Source organism: Alexandromys fortis, unplaced genomic scaffold (assembly GCF_014885135.2).
Source record: "Alexandromys fortis isolate MF-2015 unplaced genomic scaffold, M_Fortis_MF-2015_v1.1 scaffold_7, whole genome shotgun sequence".
Taxonomy (NCBI): Eukaryota; Metazoa; Chordata; class Mammalia; order Rodentia; family Cricetidae; genus Alexandromys; species Alexandromys fortis.
Window position 1 is genome coordinate 7047408 of NW_026067920.1, and position 24802 is coordinate 7072209.

At 37.2% G+C, this 24802-nt stretch overlaps 1 protein-coding gene across 1 annotated transcript in view; it reads right to left on the reverse strand.

Annotated features, from left to right (window-relative positions):
• Hormad2 (HORMA domain containing 2) overlaps positions 1-24802 on the reverse strand; it is a 101418-nt gene that overhangs the window by 64741 nt on the left and 11875 nt on the right. The window contains exons 2-9 of the mRNA XM_050141072.1: positions 22412-22553; positions 18216-18279; positions 17703-17739; positions 13645-13665; positions 12472-12498; positions 6084-6151; positions 2440-2591; positions 2027-2280 (exon numbers count right to left, since the gene is read on the reverse strand). Coding sequence (XP_049997029.1) covers positions 2027-2280; positions 2440-2591; positions 6084-6151; positions 12472-12498; positions 13645-13665; positions 17703-17739; positions 18216-18279; positions 22412-22553 — 765 coding nt within the window. The remainder of the gene's footprint in view (positions 1-2026; positions 2281-2439; positions 2592-6083; positions 6152-12471; positions 12499-13644; positions 13666-17702; positions 17740-18215; positions 18280-22411; positions 22554-24802) is intronic.

Consider the following 24802-nt stretch of genomic DNA (forward strand, 5'->3'; position numbering starts at 1 on the left):
GGGGGAAGGAGAGAGGGGCAGAAGGAGGGGGAGGGAAATGGGAGGCTGGGAGGAGGCAGGAATTTTTTTTTCAATTAAAAAAAAGGAAAAAAAAGAAAGGGAGAGAGGGATGGAGAGAGGCGGAGAAAAAGGGAGAACTGTGGGGGGGATGCACACTAAAATAGAACGGGAAGAGGGAAGGCCTGTTTTTCTGGGCACCAATCTATTTGTATATTTGCAGTGGTTTCGGACTTGCTCATTTGTTCTTTCCTTTTTTCTTTTCCCATGACGTTGGACAGGTATGTTTATTGCTGAAAAGAAAATGAGAGACTTTTTCCCCCCTAAGACTCAATGACAAGGGCACTTTCCCACCTCTCACTATAAGCTTTTTAATACAATTGTTTAATATCCTGCCTGGGATCTATCGCCTCTTCTTGCAGCTCTCTTTTAGCCTTTTTTCACATAGTGTTCCTGCCATTAAGAGAACGGTTGTCTGACCTTTTCCCAGGGGGTTAATAAAGAATGCACTGCCTTGTAAAAAAATAAAATCAAAATCTAAAACATTCTCATTCTTTTCTTAACCACTTGTATTGTTTTGGTGGTATTGTTATTATTATTACTAGCTTTTCCATGTTAGCTATATATCCCTTGGCATAGAATCAAAAGAAAAAATTGTACCAGAATCTAGTTATTTCCATACCCAATATTGTGAAAAATCTAAAAAAAGAATTAAAAAAACCCCAAAAATCCTAGTGTTTAGGCTGTCTGTGGTGGTGCACACCTTTAATCCCAGGACTCAGGAGGCAGAGATAGGAGAATCTCTGTGAGTTCGAGGCCAGCTTGGTCTACAAAGCAAGTTTCAGAACAGGCTCCAAAGCTACAGAGAAATCCTGTCTCGAAAAACAACAACAACAATAAAAACCCTATTGTTTGTTACATTTGTCATATTTATTGAATTGAAACTAGGACTACCTCCCTTTCAATATACTAAATACAATACAGAATTAAATATTTGGAAGGTACTTTTAGAAGCTACCCAGCATAGTCATCCAAAAATATTTCTGTAATAATAATAATTGTTGTTGTTATTATTATTCAGATTGGTGTTTTGCCTGCATATATGTCTGTTCAGCATGTGTATGTCTGGTAGTCACAGAAGCAAGAACAGGGTGTCAGATTCCCTGGAACTGGAGTTACAGACAGTTGTGAGCTGCCATGTGGATGCTGGGTCCTCTGGACGAGTGCTCTTAACTCGTAAGCCATCTCTACAGCCCCTATACTCATCTTTTTAAAGTAGGATTCTAAGACAAAAAAAAATTATTTTAATTTCAAAATACCTCCTGAATTATTTTTATAATATCCCTTCCCACTAAACAGCCTGAAAATGATTTTGTTTCAGAATCTTTTAACTACAATGTCAGCACAAAGCAAACATTATTATCCAGACAACGGCCAAGGCCTCAGCTTTAAGTCTCTAGAGAAACAAAGTCAAGTGCTCTAAGCAACGCCTTTATCAGCCCCACTGGCTGCAAGCCCACCAACCCCTCAGCTTTCCCCAATGATCAAACCGCAATGCTTGTCATAGAAGTTGGTTTCATTCTTTTTTTTTCCCTCTGATTCAGGTTAATCTGTAAAATTTTCTTACCTAACCCTCTTGTGCCCAGTTACTACAGTAATCAAGAGTTAATGTATACTTTTATTGAGTATAAACTTGCCAGATACTTAAAATATTTTAAGTACTAAAAATATGTTACTTTTGAAATGTGAAAAAAAAAAAACAAAATAAATATATAGGTACCTTTAAAAAAAATAAAGCACACTGGGATTTTTTTCTTATTGCTAGACAATAAGAAACATGTATTTCCTTCTGGAAGACTTTTTTTTTTTTTTACTAAAAAGTCCTTGACGTCAGAGGCTAGTTTTGTTTCAGTTTTCATACACGCCATGCTCCGCTGGACTCTGTTACTGTGACATGACCTGAATACACGCTGAAAATGTCAACTGTGTTTAAGTGAAGCAGTGAAGGAGCACTAAAACTTGGCCTTACTTGGTTGCTGCCGTCCTCTTCTTCCTCATCACAGTCAAGACCCTGATGGGCTATCTCGGTAGTGCCATTCTCCTGAGTGGGACTGTTCTCCCCATCAAGCATTCTGGTGGCCTCGGTTGTAACTTTTACTTTCATGCTGTGAAAGCCAGAGGAGACTGAGCCCATGCGAAGGCTCACAGGCTCCCCATCAAACAGCAGGAAGTGTGAGTTACCCCCTTCTTTAAAACCAGGGGGTTGGTAATCATGTGGTGTCACTGCAGAAAGGGCAGAAAAAATTAAGTTTCAATAGAATAAGTGACAGTAATACTTCACATATAATACAAACATCTTTCGAATGCTTATGAAATCCTTCTACTTATAGACAGCATCACTTTAGTACTTAAGAAGGAATTTGACCAAAGGTCTTTACCTACCTGAATTATAATAATGGAGTCTCATGGTAAGTATAACATCATTAGGAAGGGGCCCAAGGTTCTGCATCAGTATATACAATTGACGGATTAGTAGGGAACAGGCCTTCTTAATATCATCACTGTTTGTTCCACTTTCGAAGCTTGTACTACTACTATAATCACAGAAAAGTGGCACTTTCAATCATATATAATATTTACAATATACTCCAAAACAATACAACTATTGACTATGTCACCTAATAAATTAAACATGAGGACATTTTTGTAGACAATTTTTAAGAGGGAACTTAACGGAATGATAGTACTTTCTGTAATGTACATGCAAAGGATTTCCGAATAACAAACACCCCTAAGGCATTTTAAATATGATCATTTTAAAATTTTGGCTTTCAAATAACCACATCTCATAGTAAAGAGAATAATGGTCTTGTAATTAGGTGACCTAGCATTGAGTATCAGTTGCGCTGTTAACCAGCTGAATGACCTCAGTCAAATCGTTTGCACCTATTCTAGGTCAGTTAGCCCATTTGAGAGATAAGCTTATGGACATTTCTGCAGCTCTCCAAGCATGAAATCAGTCACTAGTGCTACACTTATCTACCATATGATTGTCTTTCAAAGAAATCCCCTCCTCATTGCTAAAGCATCTGTTCTTATTTCTTTTTGTCTACACTGCAAGACATTCTCCATAAATTAATACTCCCAATAGGAGAGTCTGTTCATGTCACCTTTTTACTTAAAACTCGTCTATTACCTCCATCACACAATCAAATAAAAGAAATGGTGTACGTACAACTAATTATTTTCACCTTTACCCTCCCCTGCAGCTACGCCCACATGTATCTGCAGATGCTATTCACGTCAGCTGTCCTGTGCTGATGCCCTGGTGCGCCTGTCCAGCTCATGTGCCGTCTCATCTCTTCAAGTCTTCCCTGTACTCTTCACCTTCCCTCAGAAGAACTATTTGTCCCCAAATAGACTATAAATGGCTAACTCTTTCATTCCACACCACTAGGCTTGGTCTCTAGCTATCTAGTAAAATTTGCTGAACTAATAAATGAGTGAGAGTTGGGCTAATTATCTTCTAATTAAAAATCTTCATTTCCCTCCAACGATTTCTTCCCAATTAGTCTCACATTTAAGTACCTTCAAGAACGAGCTACAACTGCAATTTATTTGCAGTACCTTGAACATATTGGCACTAAGCAATGAAAAATCATCCAAGTAATTAAACTGTTAGGTCTTTCCCTGATTTCTGGAGAAAGTGAGAAATCACAGCATAAACATATATTAAGTAGATATTTTAGCTCCTCTATCAATTTCCAACAACTACAAGTTTTGTCTACTAGGATTTTTTAATCAGTCAGAAAGAAGGAATATAAACATAATAGCCCATGGGGCCCAAGGAAACATCAGATCATATTCAGGACCCTCATTTAAGCAATCATTCTAGAAATATATGCTATATATTAACTTCTCATTTCCTTAATATCAGAAAGATTTACCTATTTGCTTTACTGTTAACCTTTCAACATGTGTCCCTAAAATAAACAAAAAAGGTTAATCTGGTTGCTAAAAATATGTATATTGGAGTTTTGGAGAGTAAGAGCAACTGTTTGTGGTGGGGGAGAGTGTGAAATACATGGTTTGCAGCTGGGCTTCATAGAGCAAACCTTGCCACATATTCAGCTCAAGGTCAGCCTGAGCCACTTGAGACCATGCCTCTGAGAAAATAGTATATAAATACTAGTTAAATGTGGCTAATACTTTTATCTATCTATCTATCTATCTATCTATCTATCTATCTATCTATCTATCTATTTATTTATTTTGGTTTTTCGAGATAAGGTTTCTCTGTGGTTTTGGAGCCTGTCCTGGAATTAGCTCTTGTAGACCAGGCTGGTCTCAAACTCACAGAGATCTGCCTGACTCTGCCTCCCAAGTGCTGGGATTAAAGGCGTGTGCTACCACTGCCTGGCTGGCTAATACTTTTAATCTCCTTTCTGGAACTGACTTTTCCTCTTATATCTGAGTACTTTCTGCAAGTCTCAAATATGAGAGGAAAATTAAGGAAGTGAGTATTTGATTTTTTTGTTGTTGTTGTTTGTTTTTTTTTTTTGGTTTTTTTTTTTTGGTTTTTTCGAGACAGGGTTTCTCTGTGGCTTTGGAGCCTGTCCTGGAACTGGCTCTGTAGACCAGGCTGGTCTCGATCTCACAGAGATCCGCCTGCCTCTGCCTTCCGAGTGCTGGGATTAAAGGCGTGCGCCACCATCACCCTGCGGAAGTGAGTATTTGTGGTAGTTCAAATGTAATTGGCCCCTATAATCTCATAGGGAGTGGCACTATTAGGAGGTGTGGCTTTGTTGGAGGAAGTGTGTCGCTGTGGGAGTGAGCTTTGAGGTTTCCTATGCTCAAGATACTCTCAGTCGTCTTCCTGTTGCCTACAAGATCAAGATTTAGGACTCTCAGCTACTACTCAGCACCACATCTACCTGCATGCCACCATGTTCCCCACCATGATGATAATGGACTGAACTTCTGAAACTGTGAGTCACCCCAATTAAATGTTTCATTTATATGAGCTGCCATGGTCATGGTGTCTCTTCACAGCAATAGATACCCTACAACAGTTCTGGAGAGAAACCCTCAGCGCTCCAGGAGAACTAGAGAAAAGGCAGCATTTTTGCCAATTTTTTTCTTCAGAATTGTTTCTTTCAGGGTATCTATCTCCCTTATTGGAAGCCCTTTTCTACCAGTCTTTTTACAGTTCCTATTTCATCTACTTCTATTACATTTCATCAGCAGTCCTTAGTTCACCATGCCTGTTGACTGATCTGAAGTCAAAAGCTTCTGAGAGAAGAATGTTGCTCCTTAACAAATATTCCATGTGCACAGGGTCTTCCTTGGTTTTGCTCTTTGACTTGTTATTGGATCTAAAACATGGATTTTAAGACTTGATAGGGAAACACAGTGCATATGAGTTTCCCAAAGAGTGACACACAGAAAATGGTATGTGTATGGATAACCAGATGATAGTATATGTAGGCAAATTAATCTGCCAACATTAAAGATGAAAAAGATCAACAGAGCCAACAGATTAATACCAACAGAGCCACTGAAACAATAGCCAGAGACAGTCATATAGGTTCTTTTCCTAACATCATGTTGACAGCCTTATTAACATATTTTAATTATGTGTTGTTTGTTTTTCAATATTTATTTATTATTATTTTTGGTTATGTGTAGGTGTGTCTGCATGTTGGTATGTGCACATGAGTGCAGGTGTTCTCAGAGGCATGACTCCACTGAAGCTGGAGTTATAGACAGCTGTAAGCCACACAATGTAGGTGCTTGTAATCAAAATCAGATCCTCTGGAAGAGTGTTTTCTTAACCACTGAGCCATTTCTCCAGTCCCTTTATTAACATAATTTTTTAAGAGCCATGACATCCACCATTGCCTCTACTCTTACCAGCTTAGTCTATAGATTTCAGATGTTAAAACAACTATTATCATTTCTACTCATAATAGTGGGGTTTATAGGGCTTATGACAAAATGATTTAAGGCTTTCCTCTGCCCATATAGAAACTTATTTTACTTTACTCATATACATTTCTTGAGTTCATTAAACAATTATATTCTACCTGTCAAAGTTCATAGTGGTTCCCTTTTCTGTGTATTTGAATTTGAATTGGTATATCTCAGTTACTTTCTAGAAAAAAACAAAGAGAACAGAGAAAGAAGTTAATTGTGAAACAGAACCACATTTTTACCTGATAAAAAGGAACATTTCATTGATGCTTCCTCTGAATGTTTGTTTCACAGCATTACTTTATCCAGGTATAATGATAACTTAATCCCCCTCCTCTCAGCTAAAATTAAGTTAGGTAGCAAATATTTCCATTAAATTTTACCAGTTGAGGAATTATTCAATCATGTAATGAATATTTTATCAAATGTCTACTTTGAACTAGAAAGTGAACAAGGCAGAAAAGATTTTTTCCCACCGGATCTACAAAGATTCTAGCTCATAAACAAAGAAAAGATAATTTCAGATAAAATAAGTGTTATGAACAATATAAAGTGGTGATAGGAAGTACAAAATAGAGAAAGAAGTGCTAGATTCAGAGGGGTCAAGGAAGACTTGCCTGAAGATGTGGTATTTTGAGATGAGCCTCATGACATGTCAGTCATATACAGACACGTGGGGTAGTGCCTTGGGTAGACAGAGCAGTAATGCAAGAGCTCTTAATTGAGAAGGAATGTATTTTTTTAGAGTCCAAAAGAGGTGTGGTTGTGAAACTGTTTTTTTTGTTGTTTTGTTTTGTTTTTTGTTTTGTTTTGTTTTTGCTTTTTTCGAGACAGGGTTTCTCTGTGGTTTTTTTTTTGGAGCCTGTTCTGGAACTAGCTCTTGTAGACCAGGCTGGTCTCGAACTCACAGAGATCCGCCTGCCTCTGCCTCCTAAGTGCTGGGATTAAAGGCGTGCGCCACCACCGCCTGGCATGAAACTGTTTGCAGCAGTAAGGATTTTGAATTTTATTCTAAGATCATCAAAGTCTATTGAAGGTTTAAACAGGTCAGAGATCCCAGGACCTGATCATCTGTATGCCTTAAGAATACAGACAGTATGTTGGTTTGAATAAAAATGGCCCTCATAGACTCATATGTTTGAATGCTTAGTCACCAGTGAGGGAGTGGAACTATTTGAAAGGATTAGAAAGGTTAGGAGGTGTGACCTTGTTGGAGGAAGTGTGTCACCAGTGATACCAGGCCCAGTGTCTGTCTGTATCTCCCCACCCCCTCTTGGCCTACAGATCAGGATGTAGCTATCAACTACTGCTCCAGCACCCCCTTGCATTCTGACATGCCCCTCACCATGATGATAGCAGACTTAACCTCTGCAAATGTAAACAAGCCCCAATTAAATGCTTTTTTCTTACAAGAGTTACCTTGGTCATGATGTTGCTTCAAAGCAAAAGAGCAGTGATTATGACAGACAGGAAAGGACCAGGTGTGGTGGCATGTGCCTTTAATTCCAGCATTTGGAAGGCAGACCTCTGTGAGTTTGGAGCTAGCCTGGTTTACACAGCATGTTCCAGGACAGCCAGGGATACATAGAGAGACCATGTCTCAAGAAAAGGAAAAGAAAGGGAGGGTGGGAGGGAGAGAAGGAAAAAGGAAGGCAGGGAGGGAGGGAAGGAGGGGAAGAGGGAGAAAGGAAGGAATAGAGACAGAGAAGTCATAAGAACAGCTAGAAAGTCTCTGTGGTAATTTAGGGAAGGAGTGAATGGCAACAAAGATTTAAAAAATGGAAAAAGGAACTATGGCTTATGGCATCAAGTCTTATTTCCTGAACTAAAAACTATTACTGCTATCTGCTCTTAAGGGTTTGGTAGAATACAGGGAACAAATTTCCTCATAAGAAATATATACTATTGAAAATAAACTAGTTCTTTTTATTAAACTAGTTCAGGCTGGTGACATGACTCAGAGGTTTCAAAGCCAGGTGGAAGGCTGGAGAGATGGCTCAGAGGTTAAGAACACTGGCTGCTCTTCCAGAGGTCCTGAGTTCAATTCCCAGCAACCACATAGTGGCTCTTGACATCAGTAATGAGATCTGGTGCCCTCTTCTGGCCTGCAGGCAGACGTGCAGACAGAACACTATGCATAATAATTTTTTTAAAAAGTGTTTACAGTGCAAGCCTGATGACCCAGTTTTTAATCCAGGGACCTACAGTGGAAGAACTGACTCCTGAAAGTTGTCCTCTGATCTCCCCGCTCTTGCTGTGCGCACGCACATATACATGGATAAATAAAATAAAAATTAATTTAAAAGATTTCCGCTTAAAAATAAATGTTTCACTCAGATAAATTTATAGTTTGTAGACAGAGCTGAAGGTGCTAGGGGCAGATAGAGTATAAGTCGAAATCAGAACACAAAATATGACCTTCATTCATCTGGTTCAGAATAAATTCTTGACAATGTGGAATTGAGGATGTTAGCGTAACCAAGAACAGCTTTAGTGTTCCTGTTACCTTTCTCTATGATTTGGTCTCATAGATCTGCTGATCTTATACTTTAGCATACAACTTAATCACAGGTGAGCAGGTCCTGGGAAATTAGCTCATACTGCCTGATCCTAAAAGACTGATTGTAATAAGTTAATTTTAAAAGAGAATTGCTTTTACTGGTCAGCCTATTTGAAAAAAATCAAAGGACGCTCAGAAGGCTGTTTTGTGAATACAATAGAAGAGATGGGTCAGATTAGACATAGCTGCAGGTGCCTAAAAGCAACGGGTTCCCTCTGGATGGGCTAGATACACAGTGTCCTCTTAGCCAGTGGTAAGTGTAATTGTTAAGCAAACAATGCCTATTCTTCTTGCCTGCCCACATTTCTAGTCAACTCTAGCCTCTTCATACCATGAGAACGTATTTTGTAAATAAAAGGAACCTTTAAGTAGTTGGCAATTTTTTATTATGTGACTCCTAAACTGATTGTTTTACTGTAGAGATATATAACTGCTTTACAAAAGATGTTAATCGCAAGGGTGGAGAGAAAGCTCTGGTTAAAAACACTTATTACTCTTACAAAGAAGTTGGGTTCAATTCCCAGCACCTGTATCAGGAGGCTCAAAACTACCTGGAACTCCAGTTCTCGAGACCTGACACCCACTTCTGGCATCTAAGGGCACTGCACACACATGATGCACATACAGACAAGTAGACACAAATGCATGCAAATTTAAAGAATAATTATTTAAAAGTGTAATTCTTGATCATTTCAAACATGCTCAGGCTGCTTCTCACTCTACATTCAAATCCACTGGAAAGACTTCTTGAGTCTGTTTCCAAAGTGGATCACAAATCCGTGTGATCTTTCTTCTCTGTTGTCCAGCCAAGAGTTTTTGAAAGTACAAATCAGGCCAGGTATAGATTACACATACTTGCATCCCCAGCTAATCAGTATGCTGAGGCAGGGAATCACAATTTAAGGCTGACCAGGATAACATACCTAGATACCCAAACTCAAAATAATGTTTAAAAAAAAAAAGCCAGGGTTGAGTTCAATTCTGAGGACTATAATAAAACAGTAAGATTGCTAGTCTCACAAAACTCATACACAGAGTTCTTAATGATTTATAACAATTTAAGACTTATTTTAGCTTATGTGCCTTATTAATATTCTCCTACATTTCAGTCTGTGCTTGTAGAAAAAAGCTCATTACCACTTTACATTAATTTAGTTACTTTTCTCAGGCTATCTCTTTTTTGTTTTGATTTTGTTTTCGTTTTTTAAGACAGGGTTTCTAGGTCTAACAGTCCTAGCTGCAATGGAACTGGCTCTTGTAGACCAGGCTGGCCTCGAACTCACAGAGATCCACCTGTCTCTGCCTCCTGAGTGCTGGAATTAAAGGTGTGTGCCACCACTGCCTGGCTTAAATTAATCTCTTTAAAGAAAGCAATCAGAACAAAACTGTAAGTGCAAATGTCCCACAATTGTGTACACTTATCCTACTTCTGTTACTTCTGAACTAAGCACATTTGGATTTAATCTATGGTTCAATTATTGTACTATGATCTATTCTTCCCAGGAGTGCTGTTAATTTTAACACCATGTGTAAAGTCTATTTTTCTTCCAAATAAATAAGAATAGTTTTATTTTGTGCCATTTTGTTTATGGAAGGTTATCCTTTCAAGGGTATGACTCAAACTTTTGGCACAGTATCAATAAATGCCAGAGACCGTTTATCTGAAAATGTTGTTTCATGAGTATTTATGAGAATGAGATCAGAGAGCTACACAATTTTCTCAGTGCCTTGATGTTAGGCAGTAGCCAAGAACACTGTAGAACTATTGTAGTAGTGATACTGTAATCATCATTGCTATGGTGATTTGAATGAGAAATGTCCCTTACAATCTTAGGTATTTGAACACTTGGTCCCCAGTTGTTTAGAAATTGTTTAGAAATGTGTGGAACCTTCAGGAGGAACCTTGCTGGAGGAAATGTACCATTGGGGGTGGACTTTGGTAGCTGCCTCTTCTAGTTTGCTCTCTCTGCTTTGTGTTTGTGGTTGAAGTTGTAAGCTCTCAGCTTACTGTTCCTGCTGCCATGCTTGTTCCTTGTTATTCCTCCCTGCCAAAAGGAACTCATTTCTCAAAAACTGTAAGCCCAAATAAACTTTCTCTAAGTTCTCTTGGTGACTGTGTTTTATCATGTCAACAGAAAAGTAACTAATACAAATGCTTTGTTTTGAGTTGTTTTGTTTTTAAATTAACCTGTAGTGTTTGAAGTTTTTTTATTTTATTTTTATTTTTGTTTGTTTTACTTTTTATTTTTTGTTTTTCAAGACAGGATTTCTCTGTAGCTTTGGAGCCTGTCCTGGAACTAGCTCTTAGAAACCAGGCTGGCCTTGAACTCACAGAGAGCTGCCTGCCTCTGCCTCCCAAGTGCTGGGATTAAAGGCGTGTGCCACCACTGCCCAGATTCCATTTTTTTTTAAAGACTCAACTACCCTATCATTTTTTAGTAATGAGAAGTGTGCCATTAAAGCCTAGTACTTAGGGATTGCTACTATAGTGTATAACTGGTTAAGTATTCAAAATATTTTTATTGAGTCATAGAGAACTTGGAGAAAAAATTAGGGGCCGAGTGGAGCTCAAAGGGTAGAGGGCTTATCAAGCATACACAAAGACCAGGTTCCATCTCTAAGACGGAGAAAACCAGGCATGTGGTGCCTTGTAATCTCAACACACTCACATAAACAACTAAGGCATTTGGTGGAGGCAGGAGGATCTAAAGTTCAAGGTGATCCTCAGCTACACAGTGAATTCTAAAAACAGAGGGTTGGGGAGAGAGATTCAGGAAGCAGAACCTAAGACCAGTTTGGCCATTAAGGAATTGCTACACACTTACTTGTGTGCAGCCATTTCCCCCTTTACTTACATGGTTATTTGTAATCTTGCAAAGAGAAAATACTAAGGACTTAAAAACAATTTAGTCTTGAATATCACCAGTTAAACTAAATCCACTGGCTTAGAGAAGGAACATTCAAAGCAAGGGGAAAAAAAAAGCTAGGAGAGAGACAAAACAGAATGAAGAGCCAAAGGGCTTTCTCGCTCCATCTCTGTGTCACAGCTACAAAAGTCATGACAGTGGCGCAGTAACACGTGTTTAAGGCTGTTCTAGGCACTCTGAAAGGTAGAAAACAACAAACACCCTTATCCTCAAGAACTCCAAATAGTCTTAGGAAATATATGAATCAACTGAGAGGGTTAAACTATGGAGCTCTTCTGGGAAAGAACTTTAGAAAAGATAGAAATTATTACAGTGAGTCAAAGAGGCTTTCACAAAAGACTTGAATACCAGCAGGCCAGCGAAGTTTAGGAATCACTAAGCAAGTTGGAGAATCTAAAGGTAGGAGTAAAGACTAATGCTCTCAAGCCCAGTGTGGAGGAGGTGTACAACTTTAATCCCAGCACTTGGGAGGCAGTGGCAGGTAGATCTCTGTGAGTTCAAGGCCAGCCTGGTCTACTGAGCAAGTTCCAGGACAACCAGGGCTACACAGAGGAACCCTGCCTTAAAAAAAAATTAAATTAAAAAAGGAAGGAAGGAAGGAAGGAAGGAAGGAAGGAAGGAAGGAAGGAAGGAAGGACGGACTAATGTTCTCAAAGTCTGTCAAAACATCAACAAGGAGAATTCTGGTGGTAAAGAGCTCAGAATTATTCTGAATCTTTTATTTTTCCAAAAGATCATAAAAATAAATAATTAAAATAGATAAAGTATGGTCATTGAACATTTATGATTAATGTTGAAATGTTACAGAAAAGTCTCAGCTCTAATCAATGTTGTTTTTCTTTTTTCTAACACTCTTACAGTTTCTAAAAAAAAATTACATAATAAAATAGTTCCATATACAATAAAATATAAAGTTCACGATAAACTGCTCTGTTCCTGTGGTTGTCTAGTAACAATCTACAGCCTCAACTCAGATAAACATACTTATATATGATACATAAATTACCATCTTACCTCAGGTTCCTTGGGATTTGTGTACAGCTGTTTAAGAGAAAATATAGAGTACTTAATTTCCAAAATTTACTAGATTACTGCTCATTCAATACACTGTCTATGGAAAGGGTTCAATTTGTGCTGTTAACTGAGTACTACCTGGGCATATTTCAAGCTAGAGATAGGATTAACCCTTATTTTATTAAGAACACAGAATCTTTTGTTTGTTTTTTTCAAGACAAGTTTCTCTGTGTATCCCTGGCTGTCCTAGAACTCTGTAGACCTGGCTGTCCTCTAATTCACAAAGATCTGCCTACCTCTGCCTCCAAGTTCTAGAATTAAAAGCATGTGCCACCACACCCAGCAAGAACACAGAATCTTTAGATCTATGAACACTAAGTATGAGAAAGTTTCTTTTTTAAGATTTACTAAGCTATACAGTGTTTTGCCTGCATGTATGCCTGCACAGCAGAAGAGAGCACCAGATCTTATAGATGGTTGTGAGCCACCATGCGGTTGTTGGGAATTAAACTCAAGACCTCTGGAAGAGCAGTCAGTGCTCTTAACCTCTGAGCCATCTCTCCATCCCTCAAGAAAGTTCCTTAAAATTGGTGTAAAGTATCCGTAAGTAAAATTACAGATATGACTGAGCTATAACATAGTTAAATAATTAATATATATTATCAATGGTATCTCAGTTTTCTACCATCATTTTATACCCATGGGTATATAAAATTTCAAAAAAAGTCCAAAAAAACTTCAAAAACAATAAACTTTAAATCTGTTACATAACTAAAAAAATGAAATTGTGTCAATAATGGTATATTCTATATGTTCTCTCATGTAACATGTCAAAGAAATATACTGAATATTTATAATATCTTATTAAAACTCTGATATATCCAATTTTTTTCCTTGTTTTTGTTTTTTGAGACAGGATTTCTCTGTGTAGTTCTGGCTGTTCTGGAACTCACTCTGTAAACCAAACTGATTTTGACCTCACAGAGATCTGCCTGCCTCTGCTTCTTGAGTGTTGGGATTAAAAGCATGTGCCACCCCTCCTGATTGATATATTCAATTTTTAAATGTTAAAATGCCATAAATCTCAAAAAGGGAGAAAGATTACTGTCTAAATGCTTCACTTGCCAAAAGTCAATGCAGAGTCAGAGATTTAGTCTTCACGTATATACTTACTGTTAGCACTGCCATGTGAAGCTTCAAGAGAAAAGAAAACTGCGTTATTATATGGTTGTACTATTGTATTGTCATTTCTGATGGAGACTAATTCAAATATTACTTCAGAGAGGTTCCAAACACTTGAGTGGGAAAATATTCAGAGGGCCAGAAAAAGGAACTAATAATTTCACTCATTCAAACAATGTCTATTACAAACACTGTCTTTACTGGGACAGAAGAAGGATACCAAAAAGAGCTGTTATTTTTCTAATTTGGGAACCAACTATATACAAAACAATTCATTATTGATCAAAATTAAATATACCACAAGAATCTCTTAAAAGTACTTTTAAAACTAATCTAGCAAGTTAAAAATATTAGAAAGTCTGTTATATCTTACGAATTCTTATCTCTCTATATTCCACACAACTATAAAGACATTTTCTCAGCTTTAACAAATTTTTAAATATATAGACATATATACAATCAAGTCTATGATAAATTTTTAAACATAAAATATAAAATTTGAGGACCATTAATTCCACAGCAATTGACTAAAACTCTTTAGTGCCACCATGTGGCTATTTTTGTATATAACTGATTTTCATAGCCACATAGTAAAACTATTAATCATTTATTACATTATAAAATGTAATAATTTTTTAATTATACATTAAAAATCTGATCACTGATCTCAAGAAACATGCAGACTGGCAAGGGAGACAAACAAGAAAAAAATCACATGGATACACTATTACATTCATGGTTGGGTTTTTTTTCTGTGAAGAAACAACACAAGGTATAAGGAAAACACCGGATGGGGACAATTTTAGCTGCAGGAAAAAAAAAAAGGAAAAACTGGAGTTAGGCAGGACATACACATGGGGTCTGGGACAGAATTTTTCAAGCAAGAGGAACAGTATTGCGAAGATAAAGTAACTGACATGCTCTGGAGTCTCTATGTAGCTCAAACATGGGAGTGAGGGGCTATTTTGGAAAGGAAAACAGGTATCATTCAGCCTTCTTGATTATTTGAAGGACTTTAAACTTCATTTTAAAAATTCTCGGAAAATTTTTAGGCATAAATAATAACATGATCAGACTTCAGTTTCTGTAAGAATGTAGTGTGGAAAGTGGGCAGGATTGTACAAGATGAGAGTGAAAATAAGGAGAAAAATTATATAATTCCTTTTTATAAGAATTATTTTAATATACATATACTTATTTTAAAGAATTCAAATTTTGAAAAAAAGAATTCAAATTTACCATAAAATAAAAAGTACCCAGATTTTTATAATTAGTAATATCATGGTCTTCAACAGAACATCTTCCAAGGGCTCTAGTTAATCAAAACTTGAAACTACATTTTTTTTGTTTTTAAAGAAACAGAGTCTTGTTTCATAGCCTGGATAGCCTTGATCATGATCTTTCTGCCCCAATCTCCCACTGAACTACTTAATTTTATATACTCCCTGCAATAAGATCATATGAGAAAAGTTATAAAACACCAACAATCAAAAATAATGTCAATACTATTTAAGAGTCCATCAGGCATGTCCACCTTTTGATACTGTGAAATGACATTGTCATCTACAAAGTGCACACTGGAAAACCATGTAACTGAATTACAAAAACCCTACAACTGTCTGATGTTTTAACTGTTTACAAATTTGAATTGGACCACATTCATAGTTATCCTGAGCCACGAGGCCCACAGACTGTGAATTGGACACAACTGTATCTAAGATTTTGCCTATTCTTTAATTTTTTTAAGACATATTAACTTGTGTGTGTATATGTATATCTGTGCAGTATTGCATGCAGTGCCCACAAAGGCCATAAGAGGGTGTCAGGTCCCCTGAAACTAGTTACAGGTGCAAGTGAGCTGGGTGCTGGACGCTGGTCCTCTGGAAGAACAACCAGTATTCTTAACTATTAGGCCAACTCTCCAGCCCCAGTTTGTGTTTTCATGTTCCCAGAACAGTTCAACTACTGTTTTCTATTATTAACTCACTCAATATTTTTTAATTTAAAAGTTTCATTTATTATTTCTGTATATGTGTGTAAAATTCAAGTGTTTGGAGTACACATTCCATAGAATGTAAAAGTCAGAGGACAACTTTGTGGAGTCAATTTTCTCCTTCCATTTTTACATACGTTCCAAGGATCAGTAGGTCGCAGGCTTGTGTGACAAGTACCTTTATCTGCTGAGCCATCCTGCCTGCCTCTAAATCACTCCATTTCAAACATAACTTTCACAAGGTAGGTTCTGTTATATCACATTTTTTGTTAAAAAAGTAAGATACTGTGGTAGGTTGCTTGCCCAAAGTCACAAAGATATAAATAACAAAATCAGGATTCACCTCAGACTGACTATAGATTGCTGATCTTTTTTAGTATTATAATTTTTAAATTTATTTTTATGAGCATGAATATTTTGTCTGTATACATGTATGTGCACCATGTGTGTGACTCTTAGAGCCAATGGAATTAGATGGATGGTTATGAATCACCATGTGGGGGCTAGAAATTGAATTCTGGTCCTCTGCAAGAGCAACAAGTGCTCCTAACCACTGAGCTATCTCTCCAGCCCAAGAATGCCTGCTTACATTGTAATGCCTCTGGATGATGAACATCCAGGATATGATGCTAATTAATCCTGTGATGACCCTCAACCTGTTCTCAACCAGTCCAAGTGCTCAGAGGCTTCAAAGATCAATAGTCATTTCTTCTTAAGCTAGAGATATAGTTTGCGGGCACAACACTAGACTAGGATGTGTGAAGCTGTCCTGTACTCACCCCCAAAGATTCTTTCTTATAAAGATTCCCCTTAAATTTCTCTGCTAGGTTGAGCCCCTCTATTGTTCTGTTTTCCTAATGCATAGATTCTCCACCTTTCCTTTGGCATGCACAGTTAGGAGTAGAACTGTTTGTTACTTGTACTGTGATAAGGTGATGTCAAAATCTCTCTGCAGTTTTAAGTTATCAAACTGTCATGGAAATCAAGTCCAATATGACAAAAGTACTGACCAATCAGAAAGGGTGCAAACTTAGCTCTCGAATTGGGTTCCTATGAACAACTTTTAGACTCTTTAATTGGTGACCTTTACAGAAGTCTGGGAAGTCTCAAAAGAAACTCTGGTGGGGCAAGGAGGAAAGTGTTGGTAGGAATTCACACAAGGATACCAAAAAGCAACTTCCCATTCATACAGAAGTACTGGCCAATAGTTTAGCAACAGGTACAGCTGGGCGAGTGTGTAACTGCTAACCATCAACACTCACATGGGCACTACTCACCTTTTGTCACAGTCTATAGGCCCTTCCCTTATCTGTCTCATCTTTGTATATCTCTGTATATCCTCTAGATCAACATGGAATAAATCGTGAATAATAACTTCGCTCAAGAGAGGGAATGTATAACTACACTAAATAATTAAATAAAAGCTTAGTCACCCCAACAGTTCTTAAATTGGAGCTGAAGAGTAAAGACACAAGGAAAAGTGAAGGAGCATAAAGGCAGCAGTTTCGTTTATATGCATCTGATCTCTTCAACCAGGCCTGGAGCCTTTGTTTTTCACGCTCTTCATAATTGCCTAGGGGCATAAGCAATCATATGTATGTAAAATTTGAGCTGTGTTTTTAAAAAATCAGTTATACATGAGTTATAGAATAGAATAAAATAAAATAGAGTAAAAACCCATTATTTAACTATTTTTTCCTTTCCCTTCTGCAAACTGAATTACCACTGTTGTGAACATGTTCAATGTGCTACCAGATTCTTGTCTTCCCTAACCCACATCCTGTGGATCTTGTCCAGTGACTTCAGAGGAAATTTTGTGGTTAAAAAGATATGAGTATATACAAGAGAAGAATGGAACTTTCATTTCTAATTGATGTTAAGGGAGACATCACTGGGACAACAAAGACAAAATAAAAGAGAGTTGACTGGTGAATACAAAGGTAGGCACTGTTACACTGTTAAAAACTACAAGATACAAAGTCTAAGCACTTTGTAAACTTTTTTAAAGGTTAAAAGACAGTCTTTAATCCTGATGTAAATTTTAAAACATTCTTACGTATCTCTTCTCCAAAGCATCAAAACAACCTTGAATCCTGTTAAGAAATAAATATCCCAATGTCACTTTGGACCACATAAACAGCCAAAAAAATAAATCCAAGTATATAATTAGTTTACACTTCTATTTTGAAGTATATAAATTAACAATCATTTTGCCTTTTCTGTTTAGCCACATTTTAATTCTCCCAATACTTTTCCATATATTAATGGAATATTATAAAAATAGGCAAGCAGTTCTGAAGCACAGAGTCTTTTCTCTTCCTGTCACCACAATGTTAGTACACAGATATACCTATGGTGAATAATCAAATTTAGAATTTTTTTCTTCATACAAGTCCATTTTCTTCTAAAACTAAATCAATAGTTTAAAATAATACTGAATAGCTGCTACGTTTTCCAGGAAAGAGGACTAAGAAAAGTGGTTTAAGGAAATTATTTTACAAAATAAAGTTTTAGGGGTAATTTCAGCCATGACAAAAAATGTTGTTCAAATTTTACAGAATTTGCTTACCATTTAATAATATGTAAAGACCCAGGGCACTTTTTGTCTTCCCGGAGAATTTTTAAACTGAGGTCTAAAAAAATAAAAACGCAACTGTTGTACTGAAAAATCCATGCCAAATAGTGCATTTCCTGCATATTCTCTCTCTCTCTCTCTCTCTCTCTCTCTCTCTCTCTCTCTCTCTCTCTCTCTCTCTCGCTCTCTCTCGTTTTTCAAGACATGGTTTCTCTGTGTAGCCTTGGCTGTCCTGGAACTCACTCTATAGTCCAGGTTGGCCTCAAACTCATAGACAGCCACCTGTCTCTGCCTCCTGAAAGCTCGGATTAAGGTATTCACCACCACTATCAGATACATTTTTAAATTTCTAAATACCTACTTTAAAATTAAATTCTATGTTAATAATTAACTCAGTACGAATTTTGGAAGCACTTTGGCAGACTTCCCATTCTACAGTGTAGCCCAGCCGCATTTATTGCAAAGTTGGTTTCTATTACTTCATTGTTTCCTTCTAAGTAATCTAAGCTGTCACTGAGATAAATCTCAACTGACAATTTAAACATAGTCCAAATTTAATTCTTTATTAATTCTTTCCCTCTCAATGAAAAAAATTAAACACAAATGTACATATTATTCTCAAGCATTTCCATGTGAAATATATATATTTCCGTAACAGAAAAGAAAAGGAAGACATTACAATTTTGGGTTAAAATTTGTATAAAATCATCGACTCATATATGATTTAACAGGAGCTTCTTGAATTTTGAAATACTTATTAATTTATGGATTTGTGTATATGTATGTACAAGTGCAAAAGCATGGGCCACATTAAACAATTTACCGGAATCTCTTTCATGATGTGTTGGTCTCAGAGATTGAATTTATTATCATTACCTTTGGCAGCAAGTACCTTTATATCTGATGAGCCATCTTACCAGCTCTCAGTCTTTCATCTTTTAATATTGTTTTCCTATACTAAAGTTAACATCACTTCCACTATTGTTGAGGGATATGAAAATTATCCTAATTTGACAAATACTTAGAGATTATTAAAAAGAAGAGTGTTGTACAAACATGGAATATGGAACAATCTTTCTGTACACAGTGAATAGGTAATACTCTCATTGGTTAATAAATAGCTGACTGGCCAATGCTAGGCAGGCAGAGAAGTTAGGCAGTACTTTCAGACAAAAAGGGTGCAGGGAAGAAGGAGGGCAGAGTCTCAGAGGATGAGGAGAGAAGCAAGATGAACATGCTGTGCTAAAAAAAAAAGTACCACCATGTAGTAGAGTGTAGATAAGAAATATGCGTTAATTTAAGTTGAAAGAGCTAGATAGTAATAAGCCTAAGCTATAGGATGATCATATATAATTAATAATAAGTCTCTATGTGGTTATTTGGGAGCTGGCCAACGGTCCCAATGAAAAATTCCACCTACATTTGAACATTTTTGTGACATGTCACTTTTAATACAAAAACATTGAGGAAGACTCACTTCTACTATAACAGTCATAAAAAAATGAAACTATGAAAAATGGTTTTGTCTCCATGCCTACAGAAGTATGAGCCAAAACTCCTAAAAAGAAGCTGCCCTTGACAAGGCTGACTGATAAAAACTTCGATGATGTGGAAAGCTTGGAATGCTGCTGGTCCAGAGTCTAACTACAAATACCTTATGCTGTCACTAGTCCCTTAATACCCACTTATTGCCTACATGTTTATGAGCTAACATCCTTGGGTATAGCAGGTGAGTCTTTGGGGGAATGTACTGACAGACTTGCTAGCTTACACCAACATAAAAGCTGCAACTGTCAGCAGACAGCACCTAAGGCTGATAAGCAGAGATTTCCCCACTTCGCTATACCCCTACCATAAAAGAGTTTGAAAAGTGCCTTGATTAGTGACTTTCTTTTCCTGTTACTATAAGAACTTCATGAAACTACTTCCATACTAGAACATGGAATTTGGCTTTGGCAGCAACATAAATTTTAATCGCTCATATTTGGCTCCAGAATAAACTATCTCTTTTAACTTTTTGTTTTGTTTTGGTTTCTTTTCAAGACAGGGTTTCTCTGTAACTTTGGAGCCTGTTCTGGAACTAGCTCTTGTAGACCAGGCTGGCCTCGAACTCACAAAGATCCGCCTGCCTCTGCCTCCCAAGTGCTGGGATTAAAAGCGTGCGCTACCACCGCCCGGCCCTCTTTTAACTTTTGAGGTTAAGAGCTGTGTTTTTCTTTCTTTTTTTTTTTTTTGTCAACAGTAATAATTTATATATAACAAGTATTTAATTTCCCAAAGCATGTCTTCTTTTATAATTCTGTGTTCCAAACAGGAAGGGAAGCTAATTATATGATACCTGTAAACAGATCTGTAAGATCCAATCCCATAAGTTTAAAGAAGTCATTAACACAAAGAAAGGTGCCATGATTACAAGTACCAAGCTTATGTGTTTACAGCAAACATGCATTTCACTAGTGTTCATTTGGTGAATCAATATTGTTAAGAAAATTACATTGGAATGGAGCCATGGTATATTATTAAATATAAACATGAGAAATTTAAATTAAATTTTGAAAAAGTAGCATCTTAAAAGGAAATGTTTGGTTCTCTATATTTATTTCCCAAATGATAGTTCCCATTTTAGTGATTAGCCAGCAAGACTAATCTTGTTATAACAAAGCTTTTTAAAATTTTATTTTATTATCTTTATGTGTATGGATGTCTTACCTGTATGTATGTCTGCACACCATATGTGTGTCTGGTGCTAGGGAAGCCAGAACAGAGTGTTGCATTCCCTGGAGCTAGAGTTACCGATGGCTGTGATGTACCATGTGCATGCTGGGAATTGAACAAGGTCCTCTGGAAGAGTGCTTTTAACTACTGAGTCATCTCTCTAGCCTACCAGTTGGTGCTACAGCGCATATGGAGAGGTAAGAGGACAACTTGGAGAGCTGGTTTTCTCCTTCCACTATGTGAGTTCTGGGGACTGAACTCAGGTTATCAGGCTTAATGGTAAACACCTTTACCAGCTAAGCCATCTTGCTAGTTTTTTGTTTTGTTTTGATTTGGGGTTTTGTTTTGTTTTTTGAGACAAAATTTCTGTCTCAAAACAGCTCTGGCTGCCCTAGAATTCACTTTGTAGCCTAGGCTGGCCTGGAACTCATGAGATCCACCTACCTCTGCCTCCCAAGTGCCAGGACTAAAGGCAAGCACCACAACATCTGGCTTGATTTGTATTTTTAAGACAGGGTCATCTATGTAGCCCTGGTTGGGCTAGGATTCTGTACATCAACCAGACTGACCTTGAACTCAGAGCTCTTCCTGCCTCTTCCTGAGTGCTGGAAGTAAAGATATACACCACCACATGCGACGCACAACTCAGGTTTTCAAACAAATCATAAGATTTTGAAAAACTGAAGAGCCTCTGGTACAATTTATTCTAAGGAGCCAGATACAGCTTGAAATATAAAGTCATAATAGGGTAAATTTAAGGTCACAAAGAAACAGAAAAAGTAAGAGTTGAAGAACTTGGGGCTAGTGAGATGGCTCAGTGGGTTAAAGTGCTTGCTACAGAGGAGTGAGTTCACTCCTGGGAAAACCACAATGAAAGGACAGAACTGATTAAAATTGGTCCTCTAACCTCCATGGTCGCATATGTCTATACATGAAATACACACACACCAATAATAATAATAATAATAATAAATGAAGAGGTAGAACTGGCTATTTTAAAAAGAACATAACTGATTAAAATAACTGTCTAAATAACCATACTAATCAACAAATGGATTTGCCTCTCCCAGGCATATTTATATATGTTAATAAGGAGAAGTTTCTTAACGGATTCCTTTGAACTTCCCCAGGGCAAAATGCATACCTCAAAGGGACAAATTCAACCAAGGCACAAAATAATGTAAATCTTCACCATTAAGACAGATTTTTGTTCTGACTTTTATAGGGATGGCTTAGAATTACTAAACATAGCTCTACACATTTCTTTTTTCATTTGATAGCTAGCTAGAAGTGAATGGCTCCTATAAGTAAAACCAAAACAAACAGCAAAATTAAAGTGGAAAATGAATTAGTAAATTGATTCTGAAGAACATGCCCCTGAGTTAGAATTAATGAACTCTGTGGAAGAGAGAAGGTTTGCTCCTGCTAAGTAGAAAAGGGACACTAGCCAAAACAATCATTTAATTCCACTTTACCATCCAAATGGCGATCTCTATAAGAGCTCTCTGGGAACAGGCCCCTCAAATATGTTATACATGAGATGGAAGTAGCAAAAAGTTTCTTCACCATTATCAGTGACTCATGTTCGTTAGTGATTAGGGCTGGGAAAATTGTGCTCTGGAAGAAAAACAAAGATGAAAAAAAAAATCAGTATTCATGACTATATTCAGCCCACCAAACAATTGCCACAGGTCAGATGGAAAGACTTTTAAGATTTCAAATCTGATACATTTATAGGTAATCAAAAGAAAACAGGGCTCTGGATGCTGTGTTAAAATAGATCTTCTCACAAGCAAGGCAGAACAGAAAGGCAGGCGATTACTCAAATAATTCAGGACTAAAACAATTTATTTCAATGATCCATTGATCTAAGGCAAAATAAGAAGTTTTACTCATTATATAACCTCATACAATTATATAACTTCACACTCACCTCAGGCTTCTCTGGAATCTGAATTTTATTTACACTGTTCTCTCCAAAGTAACTATGTACATCTATCTCACCCCAGCTTCTTCCCATATCAATGTATAGCTTCTTGGCAGCATTTTACACTGTATCCGTATTTCTACCACAAGTTACCTTAACATTACTTTGTTTTGTTGTTGTTTTGGCAGAACTGGGAATCAAACCTAGAACCTTGTTCCATGTTGAACAAAAACCTGTTACTGAGCTAAACCTCTACCTGCTAACACTATTTCAGCTCTCATCCATCCATACACACCTGACTCGTACCCCACCCTAATGCCTGAGTCTCATTTGTTTGTTTGTTTGAATAAGGTCTCCCTTTGTAGCCCTGCTGGCCTGGAATTCAGAATTCACTCTATAGATCAGGCTGACCTCCAATTCAAAGGTCCTGTCTCTGCCTCCCAAGGGCTGGGATTGAAGGGTGCACCACTACACCCAGCCCATTTTTCTTTTCTTTCTTTTTTCCTTCCTTTCTTTTTTCTTTCTTTCCCTCCCTCTCGCCCTCTTTCTCTCTCTTTCCTCCTTCCTTCTTTCCTTCTTTTTTTCCTTTTTTCTTTCTTTCTTTCTTAACCAGTTGTCCTCCCCGGGAGTCTGTTTTCAATCCTCTTCTCTATTCACAGTTCTCTTGGATAATCTCACGTCTTCTCACAGCTTCAGTTATAGCCTGTAGAAGACTTCAATTTCCAACTTACGTTTTCTGCCTACACTTTTAAAATCTGGACATCTGTTCCTATATTACTTTGTAGACCCTGAAATTCAATTTATCTCTGCTACTGATGGTGCCCAGTTTCATTCCTAGACAAGTAAATCGCTTATTCCAGTTACCAGGTTTTGAATTTCATTCATCTTTGACTTTCCTCCATCATATGCCATATCTAAACCACCAAACTGTCTCTTTTTATGAACAATTTTTAAAAGCATGAAAAGAAGCAATAAAAGTTCTCTCTGTGCTATGTGTATGCTCCTGTGTGTTCAGGGACACACGTGTAGTTATACAACCATGTATGTACACATGCATGTGGACACCAAAGGCTACCCTTAAGGTGTGGGTTTGTTTTTTGTTGTTGTTGTTGTTGTTGTTGTTTTTGTTACAGGGTCTTTTACTGTCCTGGGATTCACTAATTAGGTGAATCCCAATAAGCACCAGGGATCACCTGTCTCCACCTCCCCAGTGCTGGGATTACAAGTGTGCACAATGCCTAGGATCAAACTCAGGCCCTCATGCTTGAAGAATGTAAAGTTACAGGCCCTAGTCACTTGAGAGTGTCTTGAGAGTAGACTGGTAAGAGGGAGGCGGTGTGATGAAGAGGTTAAGGGTACAGACTCTGCATCCCAACAACCAGGTCCAAATCATTATTGTGTTACTACCATGACTTATGATTTGAGCAGAGGTCAGCAACCTTGTATAGTTGATGTCCAGATAGTGAATATTTTAGGTTCTGCAGTTAATTCTCTCCCTGCAATATAAAAGAAGATGCAGACACCGTAAATAGGTGATTGTGTTACAATAAAACTCTATTGTTAATAAATTGTTGCAGGTACCTGATTCTGCATTGATCCGTCTCTCTTGTACCTCAATCCTTTTATCTGTAAATAGGCGTAATACTAAAACCTACTTTATAGAGGATTAAATAGACTAAAGTCTATAAAACGCTTCTATGGTCCCTATTTCAATCATTTATTGCTTTGGTTTTGGTTTTGTTGTTGTTGTTTTGGTTTGTGTCTGCATGCATGTGTGCATATGTGTAGTTTTACTTGTTATGTATTACTCTGTTAATTTGTAAAACATCAATTACAAAGCAAGTTCCAGGACAGACAAGGATACACAGAGAAATACTGTCTGGAAAAAAATAATAAAAGAAGAAAACCAAAAGAGAATGTATGTACTCTAATGGAATTT